This window comes from Microtus ochrogaster, linkage group LG1, assembly GCF_000317375.1.
Source record: "Microtus ochrogaster isolate Prairie Vole_2 linkage group LG1, MicOch1.0, whole genome shotgun sequence".
Taxonomy (NCBI): Eukaryota; Metazoa; Chordata; class Mammalia; order Rodentia; family Cricetidae; genus Microtus; species Microtus ochrogaster.
In genome coordinates, this window is record NC_022027.1 from 55298918 (window position 1) to 55315881 (window position 16964).

At 37.9% G+C, this 16964-nt stretch overlaps 1 protein-coding gene across 1 annotated transcript in view; it reads left to right on the forward strand.

The window, feature by feature from the left end:
* Positions 1-16964, forward strand: part of Znf326 (zinc finger protein 326) — a 45248-nt gene that overhangs the window by 22475 nt on the left and 5809 nt on the right. The window contains exons 8-10 of the mRNA XM_005359631.3: positions 13906-14053; positions 15243-15342; positions 16067-16197. Of these exons, the coding sequence (XP_005359688.1) occupies positions 13906-14053; positions 15243-15342; positions 16067-16197 (379 nt within the window). The remainder of the gene's footprint in view (positions 1-13905; positions 14054-15242; positions 15343-16066; positions 16198-16964) is intronic.

Here is a 16964-nt window from a genome sequence, read left to right on the forward strand (position 1 = left end):
AAAAAAAAAAAAAAAAAAATTCTCATTATAACATGATTTACTTTAAGTATTAGTGGGAACTAAATATCTATTCTAGAGAATGATGAAGTTGATACGTTTTGGCTCATTACCTTATGAGCTCATTGTTAAAAATTAAAATTATAGAATTTGCAATAACTTGGAGAAAAGAGTAAAAGTAGAAAAATACATAATTAAGATGTAAATTATTTATAGGGCAAAAGACAGACGAGTAGCATCTCCCTGTGTATCCCATGTTGGTCTTAAATTTGTGAGCCTCCTTTCTCAGCCTCACAATTGCTGAGATTTCAGGCATGTGCCTCTCCGTCTATCAGGAATGTGTGTGTGTGTGTGTGTGGCTTTTCGAGACAGGGTTTCTCTGTGTAGCCTTGGTGGTCCGGAACTCTTGCTGTGTAGACCAAGCTGGCCTTGAGCTCACAAGGATCTGCCTTCCTCTGCCTCCTGAGTGCTAGGATTAAAGGTGCGTGTGCCACCATGAAAATTTTTAAAGACTCCTTATATTAAGATAATATAGAATAATATAATAAAGAATATAACATTTCTAAAGCATAAATACAGAAAATGTCTTAATGTTTTTATTAAAATTTCAGTTGTATATGTATTGGGGAAAGGATAAAATGATGTGTATTAAATTAATGTTCTGTGTAGCTCAGACTGTCTTTAACAGTGTCTGAAATCTTTTGAGGGAAGCTTTATTTACAGTGTGAATTTCCATTCATATTAAGTAGGAAACAATTGTTACTTGCTATGAATGTCTACAAAGGGTAGAAAAGAATATTAAGTTTCATCTGAATTTGTAGATACTTCATTTGTTCTATCTTTGATTTTAGGTCTTGGGTATTTGCATTTATAATCTTGTATCTAGCTTTACTAAGCTGTTCTTTTTCTGCTTTATTGCTCCTAATTTACTAGTCTTTAAGAAACAATATAAACATACTATGAATTAATTACTCCATAAAGAGGAGTTACAGTTTGTTTTTGTATAAAATTTTATTTTTGAGATCATAATATAATTACATTGTTTCCTCCTTCCTTTTCTTTGCTCCAAACCCTCCAAACCCTCCTTGCTCTCTTTGAAATTCATGGGTGGGCTCTTTTTTCATTAATTTTTGCATACATGTATGTATATCTACATCTGTGTTCCTAAACATCAGAGTTAGTGTAGTTTTGTATGTGTGTTTTAAAGGGCTAACCGTTTGATGCTGAAGAACCAGTTGTGTGCTCCTCCCTGGGGAAGACTGTCTCCCACTCTGAGCATCTCTCAGCTGTGTGTGTTCTTTGTATAGGGTTGAGCCTGTCCACTTTGGCATGCCCTTATTCAGCTCATGTTTTGGCAGTTATGGTTGGTGAGGTTTTGTGGATGTAGCTTCTGACATTACGAGAAAACACAGTTTGACAACAAATTCCCTGATCCTGCAGCTCTTACAGTCTTTTTCCCTCTTCTACAATGTTCCCCAAGTTTTAGGTGTGGGAGTTTTGGGGACTGGGCTCCACAACTCTCCATTTTGATTGGTTTTCTGTAATGGTCTGTGTCTGTTGCAAGAAGTTTCCTTGATGAGGGGTGAAGACTACGCTTACCTGGGTATAAGAACAAATATTTAGAGTGTACTTGGGGTTATCCTGGCCTGGAAAAATGGTTGTTATGGTTAAGGTTCTTCTTCAAGATGCATAACTTCACCTAGGGAGTTGGCTAGGTTTCTAGGATCAGGCATGATTTCTCTCTAGTTGATCAACTCATAGTCTAATCAGAGCTATTGGTTACAGCCAAGGAATGTGTGCTGCTACAGCAACCTAGTGAGAAATGCACCGATGGTCCTTCTGAGTCTGGGGGTAACTCCGTCAATGTGATCTTTTAAAAAATTTTCATCCATTTACCTGCAAAATTCATGATTTCATTTTTCTTTGCAGTTGAATAGTATTCCATAGTGTATATACACCATGTTTTCATTCTCCATTTGTTGGTTGAAGACATTTAGGTGTTTATGTTTCTAGCTATTGTGAATAGAGCAGCGATAAACGTGGGGAGTAGGATGTTAACTTTGGGCTTATGCTAAGGAGTGGTGTCGTTGAGTCATATGTTAGATTTAACTTTAGCTTTTTGAGAATTCTCCACACCGATTTCCATAGTGGCTGCACCAGTCTGCAAACCCACCAACAGTGGATGAGGGTTTCCTTTTCCCTTCATCCTCTCCAGCATTTGTTGTTGGTTATTTTGTTAATATTTACCATTTTGACTGAGATAAGAATTGAGCTGTACATTTTTCTCTGCTATCCTTCCTGCCTCTTCCACTCCCCTTCAACCCTCCCCCATGATCCCCATGCCCCCAGTTTACTCAGGAGATCTTGTCTTTTTTTACTTCCCATGTAGATTAGCCATTTATGTCTCTCTTAGGGTCCTCATTGTTGTCTAGGTTCTCTGGGATTATGATTTGTAGGCTGATTTTCTTTGCTTTATGTTTAAAAACCACTATGAGTGAGTACATATGTTAATTTGTCTTTCTGGGTCTGGGTTACCTCATTCAATATATTTTCTAGATCCATCCGTTTGCCTGCAAATTTCAAGATGTCATTTTTTTCTGCTATGTAGTACTCCATTGTATAAATGTACCACATTTTCTTTATCCATTCTTCAGTTGAGGGACATTTAGGTTGTTTCTAGGTTCTAGCTATGACAAACAATGCTGCTATGAACATAGTGAAGCACATGTCTTCGTGGTACTATTGAGCATCCGTTGAGTATATACCCAAAAGTGGTATTACTGGATCTTGAGGAAGGTTGTTTCCTAATTTCCTGAGAAATCACCACACTGATAACCAAAGGCGCTGTACCAATTTGCACTCCCACCAGCAATGGAGAAGTGTTCCTTTTACCCCACAACCTCTCCAGTATAAGTTGTCATCAGTGTTTTTGATCTTGGCCATTCTTACAGATGTAAGATGGAATCTCAGAGTTGTTTTGATTTATATTTCTCTGGTGACTAAGGATATCAAGCATTTCCTTAAGTGTCTTTCAGCCATTTTATATTCCTCTGTTGAGAGTTCTCTGTTTAGGTCTGTACTCTTATTTTTTTTAATTGGATCATTTATTCTTTTGGTGACCAATTTTTTGTATATTTTGGAGATCAGACTTCTGTCTGATGTGGGGTTGGTGAAGATCTTTTCCCATTCTCTAGGCTGTTGTTTTGTTGACCGTGCCATTTGCTTTACAGGAGCTTCTCAGTTTCAGGAGGTCCCATTTATTAATTGCTTGTCTCAGTATCTGTTCTACTGGGATTATATTTAGGAAGTGGTCTCCTGTGCCAATGCGTTCAAGTATACTTCCCACTTTCTCTTCTATGAGGTTCAGTTGGTTGGCTTTATGTTGAGGTCTTTGATCCATCTGGACTTGAGTTTTGTGCATGGTGATAGATATAGATCTATTTTCATTCTTCTACATGTTGATACACAGTTATGCTAGTGACATTTGTTTAGTATACCTTCTTTTTTCCGTTTGATATATTTTGCTTCTTTGTCAAAAATCAGGTGTTCGTAAATATCTGGATTGATATCCAGGTCTTCAGTTCCATTGGTCCTCCTGCCTGTTTTTATGCCAATACCAGGCTGTTTTCAGTACTGTAGCTCTATTGTAGAGTTTGAAGTCAGGGATTATGAATCCTCCAGAAGTTGCTTTATTGTACAGGATTGTTTTGGCTATCCTAGGTTTTTTGCTTTTCCATAATTAGTTGAGTAACATTCTTTTGAGGTCTGTAAAGAATTTTGCTGCTCATTGCATTGAATCTGTAGATTGCTTTTGGTAAGATTACTATTTTTACTATGTTAATTATGCCTCTGCAAGAGCATGGGAGATCTATCCATTTTCTGGTGTCCTCTTCAATTTCTTTCTTCCAAGATTTAAAGTTCTTCCACTTGTTTCGTTAGAGCTACTCCAAGATATTGTATGTTATTTGTGGCTATTGGGGAGGGTGGTGTTTTTGATTTCTTTTTCAGCCTGTTTATCATCTGCATATCAGAAGGTTACTGATTTTTTTTTGTTAATCTTGTACTGTGATACATTACTGAAAGTATTTATGAGTTATAGAAGTTCCTTGGTAGAATTTTTGGAGTCACTTATGTAAACTATCATATCAGCAGCATAGTGAGAGTTTGACTTTTTCTTTCCCGATTTGTATCCCCTTGATCTCCTTTTGTGGTCTTATTGCTCTAGCTAGGACCTCAAGAACTATATTGAATAGATACGGAGAGAATGAACAACCTTGTCTTGTTCCTGATTTCAGGGGGATTGCTTTGAGTTTCTCTCCATTTAGTTTGATGTGGACTGTTGGCTTGCGGTGTATTACCTTATGTTTAGGTTTGTTCCTTGTATCCCTGCTCTCTCCAAGACCTTTATCATGAAGGGATGTGGATTTTGTCTAAAGCTTTGTCGGCATCTAAGAGATGATCATGTGGTCTTTATTTTTCAGCTGTTTATATGGTGGGTTACGTTGACAGATATTCGTGTGTTGAATCATCCCTGCATCTCTGGGATGAAGCTGACTTGATCATGGTGGATGATGTTGTGTTCTTGGGTTTGATTAGCCAGTATTTTATTCAGTATTTTTGCGTCAATGTTCATGAGTGTGACTGATCTGTAATTCTCTTTCTTAGTAGTGTCTTTATGTGATTTGGGTATCAGGGTAATTGTAGCCTCATAAAAAGAGTTTAGTAGTATTCCTTCTGTTTTTAATGTGTGGAAGAATTTGAGGAGTATTGGTATTAATTTTTTGAAAATCTTGTAGAATTTTGAACCGAAACCATCTGGTCCTGGGCTTTTTTTTGGGGGGGGGGTGGAGACATTTGATGACTGTTTCTATTTCTTTAGCAGTTATAGGTCTGTTTAATTTGCTTATCTGGTCTTGGTTTAACTTTGATAATTGATATTTGTAGGAGCTGTGGCCTGCGTTCCTGCCACCTGGCTCCTGGCCGCCTGGCTAGTTTATGCCCTGAAATAACAACACACAAATTGTATTCATTTAACCACTGCCTCACCCATTATATCTAGTCTCTTCTTGGCTAACTCTCACATCTTGACTAACCCATTTCTATTAATCCGTGTAGCACCACGAGGTGGTGGCTTACCGGAAAGATTCTAACCTGCGTCCATCTCGGAGAGGAGAGCTATGGCAACTGCCTGACTCAGCTTCTTTCTCCCAGCATTCTGTTCTGTCTACTCCGCCTACCTAATTTTCTGTCCTATTAAAGGGCCAAGGCAATTTCTTTATTAACCAATTAAATCAACACAAAACAGAAGAATCTCCCACATCAGATATTTATCCAGAAAGTTGTTCATTTCCTTTAAGTTTTCCAATTTTATGGAGTCCAGATTTTCGAAGTATGACCTGATGATTCTCTGTATTTCCTCAGGGTCTTTGTTATGTCTTCCTTTTCATTTCTGATTTTGTTAATTTGGATATTCTCTCTCTGCCTTTTGGTTAGTTTGGATAAAGGTTTGTCTATTTTGCTGATTTTTCTCAAAGAACCAACTCTGTGTCTCATTGATTCTTTGTATTGTTTTCTTTGTTTCTATTTTGTTGATTTCAGCTCTCAGTTTGTTTATTTCCTGCTGTCTAGTTCTTTTAGGTGAGTTTGCTTCTTTTTGTTCTAAAGTTTTCAAATGTTCTGTTAATTCACTAGTATGGGATTTTTCCATTTTCTTTATGTAGGCATTTAGGCTATGAACTTTCCTCTTAACACTGCTTTCATTGTGTTCCATAAATTTGGGTATGTTGTGTGATCATTTTCATTCAATTTTAGGAAGTCTTTAATTTCTCCCTTTATTTCTTCCTTGACCCATTGATGATTCAGGTGAGCATTGTTTAATTTCCATGTGTTTGTGTGCTTTCTGGAATTTGCTCTTGAATTCTAGTTTTAAACTATGGTGATCCAATAAGATACATGGGGTTATTCAATTTTTTTTGTATCTGTTGAGGTTTGTTTTGTTACCGACTATGTGGCCAATTTGAGAAGGTTCCATGAGGTGCTGAGAAGAAGGTATATTTGTTTATGTTTGGATGGACTCTTCTATAGATGTCTGTTAAGTCCATTTGAGTCATAACATCTGTTTCATTTTTTGTCTGACTGACCTGTCCAGTGGTGAGAGTGGAGTGTTGAAGTCGCCCACTATTAGTGTGTGGGGTTTAATGTATGATTTAAGTCTTAAAAGTGTTTCTTTTACAGATGAGGGTGCCCTTGTATTTGGGGCATAGATGCTGAGTATTGAGATTTCCTCTTGATGGATTTTTCCTGTGACTAATATGAAATGTCTTTTGTCTCTTTTGACTGATTTTAGTTTGAAGTTTATTTTGTTAGACATTAGAATAGGTACACCAGCTTGTTTCTTAGGCCCATTTGATTGGAAATTTTTGTCCCAACCCCTTTTCTCTGAGCCGATGTCTGTCTTTGAGATTCAGATATGATTCTTGTATGCTCCAGGATGGATTCTGTTTTCATATCTTATCTGTTAGCCTGTGTCTTTTTATAGGTGAGTTGAGTCCATTTATTTTAAGGGATATTAATGACCAGTGATTGCTATCTCCTGTTAATTTAGTTTTTGTTGTTGGTGATGTTAATTTGTGTGTTTTTCCCTTCTTTGGGATTTGCTGCTGTGAGACAGCTGTTGTCTGTGTTTTTGTGGATGTAGCCAACTTCCTTGGATTGGAGTTTTTCTTTCAGTACTTTGAATAGGGCTGGGGTTGTGGCTAGGTATTGGTTAAATCTGTTTGTTAATAGAATATCTTGTTTTGTCCTTCTATGATTGAAAGTTTGCTGGGAATAGTAGTCTGGGCTGGCATCTATGGTCTATTAATGTCTGTATAATGCTTGACCATGACATTCTGCCTTTCATTGTCTCCATTGAGAGGTCAGGTGTAATTCTGATAGGTCTGCCTTTATATGTTACTGAAAATTTAAAGTTGTTTTGTTTTACATTCCCCTTTTGCTAGGTACTGTCAATATTTTTTGAGATATTTCTTAGCCCCCTCTCCCCCACCCTTTTTCTTTCAAGACCACTCTGTTTAGGTCCCAGGCATATTTTTGAAATGGGTCTTCTTGTTTTTTTGAGTTCTTTATATATCCTGAATATTGATACTCTGTCAAATATGTAGCTAGCAAAGGTTTTCTCCTGCTTTGTGGGCTTCCTCTTCACCAGGTTGACTGTTTCTTTAGTTGTGCAGAAGCTGTTTAGTTTTATGAAGTCCTGCTTGTCAGTTGTTGGCTTTAATTAAATGGAGTCCTATTCAGGAAGTCCTTTCCTACATATCATGTAGACACTGCCTATGTTTCTTCTAGGAGTTTCAGGTTTCATGGTTAGGGCTTTCTTTGATCCATTTGGAATTAGTTTTTGTGCAAGGTGATAGATGCAGGCGTAATGCCATTTTTCTAGGTTTCCCAGCACCATCTCTTGGAGATACTTTTTTCTAGTTTACGTTTTTGGCATCTTTGTCAAATATTAAGTGGCTGAAGGTGTGTGTAGTCATGCTTGGGTCTTTGATTTTGTTCCATTGGTCTGGATGTCTGTTTCTTTCCAGTGCTGGATTATTTTACTACTACAGTTTTATAATAATCTTGAGATCTGAAATGGCAATCCCTCCAGCATTGTTCTTTCTCTTCTTTCTTTCTTTCTTTCTTTCTTTCTTTCTTTCTTTCTTTCTTTCTTTCTTTCTTTTGATTTTTTTTTTTGGTTTTTCGAGACAGGGTTTCTCTGTGGCTTTGGTTCCTGTCCTGGAACTAGCTCTTATAGACCAGGCTGGTCTCGAACTTACAGAGATCTGCCTGCCTCTGCGTCCCAAGTGCTGGGATTAAAGGTGTGCACTACCACTGCTCGGCCAGCATTGTTCTTTTTACTTGGGATTATTTTGTCATACAGTGTCTGTTGTGGTTGGTTCTCTATGAATTTTAGGATTTTTTTTCTATTTCTGTGAAGAATAAGATGGAGATTTTGATTGGGATTGCATTGAATCTGTAAGTAGCTTCTTCCAGAATAGTCATTTTCCTAATGCTAATTCTACCAGCCACAAAACATGGGATGTCTTTCCATTTTTAAGTGTCTTTTCTCTCTTTCTTCAGAGGTTTTAAAGTTTTCATTTTCTAGATCCTTCACTTCTTTAGTTAAGTTTATTTGTAGATACTAAATTTTCTTTGAGACTGTTATGAATTGTCCATGATTTCTCTGTTTGTTTGTTTGTTATTAGTGTATAGAAAAACTGTTGATTTGTGCAGGTTGATTATCCTGCCACATTGCTAAATTTATCATATCTAGAAGTTTTATGGTAGAATTTTTTTGGATCTGTAATGCATATTATCATGTCACCTGCAGATAGGGATAGTTTTGTATCCATTTAATTTCCTTCTCTTGCCTTATTGCTCCAGCTAGCACTTCAAGCCCAATATTGAGAAGGAATCAGAATAGGAGACACCCCTCTCTCATTCCTGACTTCACTAGGATTGCTTTAAGCTTTTCCCCATTTATGATGACATTGGCTTGGGTCTCTCATGGATAGCTTTTACTATGCTGAGGTATGATCCCTTTAGCCCTACATTCTCCAGGACTTTCATCATGAAGGTATGTTAAATCTTATCAAAGGCTTTTTTCTTCATCTATTGAAATAGATGATCATGTAGTTTTTGTTAAGTCAATTATGTGGTTTATTACATTTTAAAATTGCCTTACATATATTTTCATTGTAGAGGTCCTTCACTTCTTTGGTTAGGTTTATTCCTAGGTATTTTATGAGGCTATTATGAATGAGAGTGTGTCTATTATCTCTTTCTCTGTGTGTTTGTTATTGTTGTATAGAAAAGCTATTGATCTGGATCTGCCTCTTTGCTGAATTTACCAGTTCCAGGAGTTTGGGAATCTTTAATGTATAGTATGTCATCTGCAATAGGGATAGTTGGGCTACTTTAACTGTTTGTATCCCTTTAATTTCCTTTTCTTGCCTTATTGCTCCAGCTAAAGCTTGGAGTACAGTGTTGGAAAGGAGTGGGAATAGTGGGCGTCCTGTCTTGTTCCTGACTTTAGTGTGGTTACTTCAAGATTTTCTCCATTTAGGATGCTGTTGGCTGTGGGCTTCTCATACATAGCTCTTATTATGTTGGTTAATAGTCCTACATTCTCTAGGACTTTAATCATGAAGGTTTATTGGATTTGTCTGTTTTTCTGTATCTAATTTCTGTCCTTCAGTTTTCATTTATGTGACTTTATTACATCTATTTGTTGGGATCAATTGAGTCCTGGTCTTCAGCTGCTCTTCCCTGCTAGAACCTTCTAATTGAAGTTACTAAAAGCTGTGCTTTGCCTAGAGGATCAGAGGATGGGGTTTTCACCTGTTGGCCATTGACTGCAGGGTATTTAAGCCTCCATGGTGCTGTTAAAGAGGGGCTTTTGTACCAGCGATTGGAGGTCTGTGTGTCGGTCTGTCTCTTGCGTGTGTTTCCTCAACCTCCAGCCCTTTGCCTGAAGCTCGCGAACTGGGTTCTAGTCATGTCTGTTGAGGATAATCTTTCCAATGTATGTCTGCATTCTGTGTGCAAAGATTTTATTAAGTATTTTTGAGTCTGTGTTTAGTGGGGATATTGCCCTGCAGTTTTTCCTTTGAAGGGGGTAGGGTGCTGCTTTTCTCTGGTTTTGTTATCAGAGCCATACTGGCTTAGCAGGAGTTTGGGACTGTTCCTTCTGTTTCTGTTCCTTTGAATCACATTGAAGAGTTCTTTGTTGAAGAGGGGTTTGCTGTAAAATTAGAATGTCTGCTAGGTTGGATAGGGGTTTGTCAATCTTGTTGATTTTCTCCAACAACCAACTTTTTGTTTTATTGATTCTTTGGACTGTTTTCTGTGTTTCTATTTTGTTGATTTCCGCCCTCAGTTTTATTATTTCCAGTCTTTTACTTCTCTTGGGCGCATCTGCTTCTTTTTTTTCTAGAGCTTTCAGGTGTGTTGTTAAGTCTCCAATGTATGCATTCTCCGTTTTCTTTAAGTGGGCACTTAGTCTGCCTCTGCCTCCTGAGTGCTGGGATTAAAGGCGTGTGCCACCACCGCCTGGCCTATACTTAGTGTTTTAACTGTGATATTCCATAGGGAATTTCTTTTCTGGTCTAGTCTATTTGGTGTTCTGTGTACTTCCTGTATTTGTATGGGTGTGTCTTTCCTTGGTTTGGGAAAGTTTTTCTTCTGTAATCTTGTTGATTAACTGGTCTATGCCATTGACTTCGGATTCATCTCTCTTATCAATGTCTGTAATTTGAAGGTTTGGTTTTTTCATAGTGGTCCAAGCCAGGAATATGGGGGCGTTTACCAAGTTTGATGCCAAGGTTGGAGGTGACGTGGAGGAGCCTATTGGTTGACCTGTAGGTAGGGAATGTTCTGGCAGAAACCTAGGCCAGGATATTAGTTGTGGGGCCTGGGGAGAAGGGGTGAATGGTCAGAGAGACTCACTAGGCCAGACCCCGAAGAAGGACAGGGGAGGTCTGGCAGTTACAGTTTAACAGGGCTTTTTTGATCTTTGGCTTCTTTTGCTTCTTTTCTCTTTAAATTCCCTTTGGCATAGATAATAGATATGTTACTGTATTGTGGAAATGAAATAAACAAATGTGAGTCTAAATATGATTGTGCATTGTAAGGTCAACGTTTGTATTTAATTATTCTCTGAGTACTTTTCCCATTAAAATTTGAATATAGAATTGAATGTGATGTAACTGTGTTAATAGAATAAATGTTGCAATTTGGAGAAAATAAAATTCTCATTTTTCCCTAAACAACAATTTCAGTTGAATTGTCATTTTATAGATTATGAGTCTTAAAAAATTCCTGTAGTATCTTAGGTTTAAAAAACTACTGATGATTAAACCAGGATGTAAGGCATGTTAAAGAAATTCACTCCCAGTGAATTCCATCTGCAGTAGTGTGTACAATTATTTTAATTGATCAGAGCAGTTTTGAGATGGATGCTAAATGACTATTTTTGGATGGGTCTTTTGTTATTTGAATGCTTTCAATATGACAAAGGTGATTGTGTATATATACTACTTCAGAGAATCTGGGTGAGAGGTGTGTATGCATGAGGTGTGCACTAGCAGCATTGCACGGTTAAGATGTGCCAGAAGAGATACGGAGTGGTCAGTCTTAGTAGCAATAAGTTCCAGGAGACAATGTGATGGAGGTGGTGTTTGAGCTGCTCTAAGAATGGTAGAATTACAAGAATTATATGAAGCAGTCCAGGTGGATCACGTGTCTTAAGGTCAAAGCAAAGAAGTAGGTGTTTTACTGATACTTGGAAAGTAGAAAATTGGATTGAAAAGAACTAGTGATTTAAAAATGTAACATAATTATTAAATAAACATGACGTTTAGTAAAGACATAGTATGTGCTATGTTAAATGAGATTAGTGGGCATAGGTGGAGAATAGAGATCAGAAACTGTCCTGGATAGCAGCTGAAGGCATTTTCATGTTTGTTTTTTGAGTATGAAGGAGTCAGTGATGCATTAAGCAGTAATGTGTATTGCCTGATGTAGGAAATAACTAAATAATTGACTGAATCTGTGACAGAAGCTTCTTTTTGTTTTGTTTTTTTGAGACAGGGTTTTGCTGTAGCTTTGGAGCCTGTCCTGGAACTAGCTCTGTAGACCAGGCTGGCCTCAGACTCATAAAGATCCGTCTGCCTCTGCCTCCCTAGTGCTGGGATTAAAGGCGTGCGTCACCAACACCGCCAGGTAGGTGACAGGAGCTTCTTAGGCTCCATGTGACATCTAAGACTGCATTAACATAAGACTGAGGCCAGAGAGTTCAATGACTTGCCCAAGATCACAAATGGAGAGAGATATAAACTGAGCAGTTAACTCCCAAATAAACTCAGCAAATAAATCTAGTAGTGGTGTGAAAATATCCCTGGAAAATGGAAACTGAGTCAGAACCCAGGTAGGAGACTGCTGTCATATTGTAAGGAAAAAGAAATAACAGCATACACAGAAAGTGGGAAAGTTGTCTTCCCTTCTTCTACTTTGGCATGTCGTCTGTTGTCCTTTTGTTGAGCTCGTGTTTAGGCAGTCATGTTGGTGAAACATGGTGGTGTAGCTTCTGACATTAGTAGGAAAAACAGTCTCACAGCAAACTCCCCGATCCTCTGACTGTTAGAATCTCTCCACTCTTCCACAGTGATTGATCCCTGAGCCTTGGATGTGGGAGTTATTCTTGTAGATATCAGAGGACTGGGCTCCACAGCACTGTGCTGTTATTGGGTGTGGTTTTCTGTAATGGCTTCTGTTCAGGGATGAGGACTATCACTTATTTGTGGATCTAAAGATAGGATGTAGTTAGGGTTATGCTGGCTTAGTAAAGTGGTGGTTGTAGGTTCTCTTCTAAGATCTGTGACTTTACCTGCTAGTTAGGTAGGTTGAGAGGAATCCATTTTTTTATACTTCTTTTTTTTAATTGTTTTTATTGAGCTATATATTTTTCTCTGCTTCCCCTCCCTTTCTCTGCCCTCCCCTCCCCCTCTATCCTCTCAAGGTCCCCATCTCCCAATTTACTCAGGAGATCCTGTCTTTTTCTACTTCCCATGTATGTTATCTGTTAGATCCATGTGTGTGTCTCTTAGGGTCCTCATTGTCTGGGTTCTTTGGGATTGTGAGTTGTAGGCTGTTTTTCTTTGCTTTATTTCTAAAAACCACTTATGAGTGAGTACATATGATATTTGTCTTTCTGGGTCTGGGTTACCTCACTCAAAATGATGTTTTGTAGCTCCATCCATTTGCCCACAAATTTCAAGATGTCATTATTTTTTTCTGCTGTGTAGTACTCCATTGTGTAAATGTACTACATTTTCCTTATCTGTTCTTCGGTCGATGGGCATTTAGGTTGTTTCCAGGTTCTGGCTATGACAAATAATGCTGCTATGAACATAGCTGAACACATGTACTTGTGGTACATTTGAGCATCCTTTGATATATACCCAAAAGTGGAATTGAGGTAGGATGTTTCCTAATTTTCTGAGTAATCGCCATAATGATATCCGAAGGGGCTGTACCATTTTGCACTCCCACCAGCAATGGAGGAGTGGTCCCTCTTCCTCAGGGAAAACAGATCATCTGATTATCTGATACCTAATGATAAGTCCTCTAAATATATATACAAGAAACATTATACAGACTGAGGTTATTATTATATATAAACACATATATATTTAGAAATATATATGTGTGTGAGTACATATACATGTATATATATGCAGATAACAGTATATAATAATTAATGAAAAGAGAGGCCATAATTTGAAAGAGTAAGGAGGGGTTTATGGGAGGAAGGAAAGGTAAGGGTAAATGATATAATTATAATCTCAACAGTAAAAGAAAAATATCTAATAAAAAAGAAAGTAGGAAAGTTATAGAGGAATTAATTCTGGATGGATTTTCATCTTCTAAATAACATATATTTGTGCAGTCTAGGCTTGTCAGTTATCCTGATGGCTGTTGGGGGACTGTGTATCCCCAAAGCTCCCTGGGATTGGATAGTTTTGTGTTTACCTGGCTTTGTGGATGGTTTAGAAAATTGAGGATGGGCCAAAGTGTAAAATTTGTGTGATATTTTGGAACTTAATGCTGCTTTACATTAACTTTCGCTTTTGAATGGGCAAGGCTTGAGGTCATTACCTTATTGGTTCTTTTTATACCCAGGGGTTTAAAACACAAAGTACTTTAGTGACTATGCTGTCCATAGGTACTTAAAGAAATATTAGCTTTTCCTCTGCCTTAAATTTAAGAGTTCTAAAATGGAAAGAAAGTTGTTTCAGACATTAAAATTAGTTTTAGAAGATCTAAATGAATAAGGTAATACTTAAAGAAAATTTCTTTTCTTTGTAGAATGGCATTCACATGTTCATTTTGTAAATTTCGAACCTTTGAAGAAAAAGATATTGAACTGCATCTGGAAAGTTCTTCACACCAGGAAACATTAGATCATATCCAGAAACAAACCAAATTTGATAAAGTAGTTATGGAATTTTTACATGTAAGTAGGGGTTTTTGAAATGAGAAGCATTTTATTTGATCTGAATTTATTTCATTTTTTATAATTTCTTTCACCTTTTTATGTTTCTAAAAATTTAATAATTACTCATCTAAGGAAAGTGGTTAAAATTAATTAGTTGTTAATTCTATTTTAGAATTTGGATTTGTAGTGTGAGAATTTATTTTTCATAGTCATTTCTGAGAAAATTGTCAGAAAATTCCTTTAGTCATTGTATGATTTGGATCTATCTGTCATTCCTGCACAGTTCACTGTGTGCCTGGGAGTATGATCTTCGTGAATTCTTCATTTCGGATGAGCTTCTATAACACCCCCCCCCAGTAATGATTGAAAGGTCATGTCCATAGAAGCTAAATGACCTTGTCATAGGTATCAAAGTCAGAATTCTGAGCCAGAGAGGCGGGCATCTGTCTGGTGTCTTTTTTTTTGTGTAGTTATCAATTTAATAGATTATTTTGAAGACCCCAAGCTTTATTGTTAATGAACCAACTGTAATTGAAAATAAAACATGTTCACAGGTGCACAGATAGTCTGTTTAGATGGAAATGCCAAGAATGCATAGATACTTTGGGGATTTGAAGGGACAAACAAAAAGATACTGCAAGAGGTTCGAAGCCGGGCAGTGGTGGCTCATGTTTTTAATCTAAGCAACCCTTAGGAGGTAGAGGCAGGCAGATCTCTGTGAGTTCAAGGCCAGCCTGGTCTACAGAGTAAGTTCCAGGACAGACTCCAGAGCTATTGGGAAACCCTGTCTCGAAACAAACAAACTAAAAAAGAGGCTCGAGCTGACTGCACAAAGCTAATCTGATCTGGTAAAGAGTTCACAGTACAGCGTTCACTCAGACTTTTGTATCCAGCAGAATTATGTCCTTTGTTAAAATGTGTTGCTGTGAGTATCCTATAACAGTTCTTCTCTGTCATTTATGACATAGCCACTTAGCCTAGGTCACTGCAGCTTCTAATCCTTCTCCAGGTGCCCAGAAGATATTTTGAAAGTGAAGCAGTTTGCTAGTGTTTCATGATAGTCTCTTAAGTAAATTGTGGGTTTCTTGTGAAAGGAAATTAGGTATTGCAGACAGAGACACCTGCACTGCTAGTGCTCCCCACAGGATGAGTGTGGTGTTGAGCAGTGGTGGTCTGCTTGACACAGTTTGCGTTGTTTGTTTTCTAGGAATGTATGGTGAATAAGTTTAAAAAAGCTTCTATTCGTAAGCAACAGACACTTAATCACCCAGAAGCTTACAAAATAATTGAAAAGGATGTTATGGAAGGTGAGTAGTCAAGTTGTTTTGTAACTTTACATTTGTATTTTATGTATCATAACCTGAGACCTTTGAGATTGATGCAATTCACAGCTGTACCTGCTATAGCTCTGACTGGTTTATCAAAACAGACTTCCTAACTTCTTATTTCCATGCCTACAAGTTTATTATGACTTGAAGTTACCTCCTCTTCTTCTCTGTAGAGTAGCTGTTCTCAGCTGCGGCTCCAGCTCTTTGGTAAACCTCTGTCTCAGAAGTGTTCACATTGCACTTCACAACATCAGCAAAATTATAGTCAGGAAGCAGCAATAAAATAATTTTATGGGTTGGGGTCGCAACAGCTTGAGGCCTATACTATACATCTTTTTGCTTTTCCTGCCCACTCATGTTTATAACAACGGAAACTTATTTTACTGAAAATAGCATCCATTTAGCTTTGTTTTTTGAGGCTATGGACTAACAGAGTTGTAAGCATAGGTGAATAACCGATGAGAGACTGATGTGGGCCGGAGAGTTGATGTCGCAGTGAAGAAACAGGTGCTCTTGCAGAGGACTGGAGTTTGGTTTACAGTATCCACAACTACCGTTAACTCCCTATGAGATGTGAGGAAGAACTTGACATGAGCCTACATGCACCGATCCTTCTGGTGTCAGGAATGCAGATGAATGAGTAAGGTCCTGGCTTGTCAAAACTAAGAGTGTGAGGGCGTGTCCTAACGCGCTTGTTCTGCAGGTGTCACTGCAGACGATCACATGATGAAAGTCGAGACTGTTCACTGTAGTGCGTGCAGCGTCTACATCCCTGCCTTCCATAGCTCCGTCCAGCAGCACCTAAAGTCTCCTGACCATGTCAAAGGGAAGCAGGTAAGCTTTTAAAAATTATCCTTTGGCCATCGTTTCATAATCCTGTGCTGTTAATCTGAAATGGGAGCAGCTGCATGTCTGCCGGGAGGCAGCCGTGTCACAGTTGCAGTCACGGCTCCTGAACAAGTTCCTTATCGAACTTTCCCTGTCTGTGAGCTGAGACTGGCACTGTTGTTTAAGGGTTCAGTTAACTAACCTGTGGTGCCCGGTAAGACAGTGGGTGGTGATGGTGAGCCTTCAGGAAACCAGAGTTTAGCTGTTTTTTTAAATTTTTTTAAGTTGCTACAAAATGGTTTTGTGAACATGTATGCGTTAGAACAAATTGGAAAGGAAGTTTTTATTATGACTGGCCTATTTTTCTGGTAGCTGGAGAAATATATTTAAAGATTCAGCATTTATTACAACTCGTTTATTTTTCTCATGGTTTTGGAAAATGCATTAGTGCTTATTAATTATGACTTCAAAATAGAACATCCCTGAGCACCTGCCTGCCTGCCTGCCTGTTCTCAGTTTACATTTCTGCTCTTCATGCTGGGCTTGGTCTAGTTGGCTTTCCTTCAAGAGACATGAGTGCTTATATTGCAGGAAGTGTGTTCTTATGTAAAATGTATTTAAAAACTTAAAATTAATGATTTAAGATTAAATTTAAATAGAAGAGACCTGAGTCTTAAATTTCTGTTTTATAGTGAAGTGAATCCCACACACCCAAGGCTGACACACTGAGCCGTGCTGTCTGCTGGTACACACGCTGTTACCCTTTCTCCTCT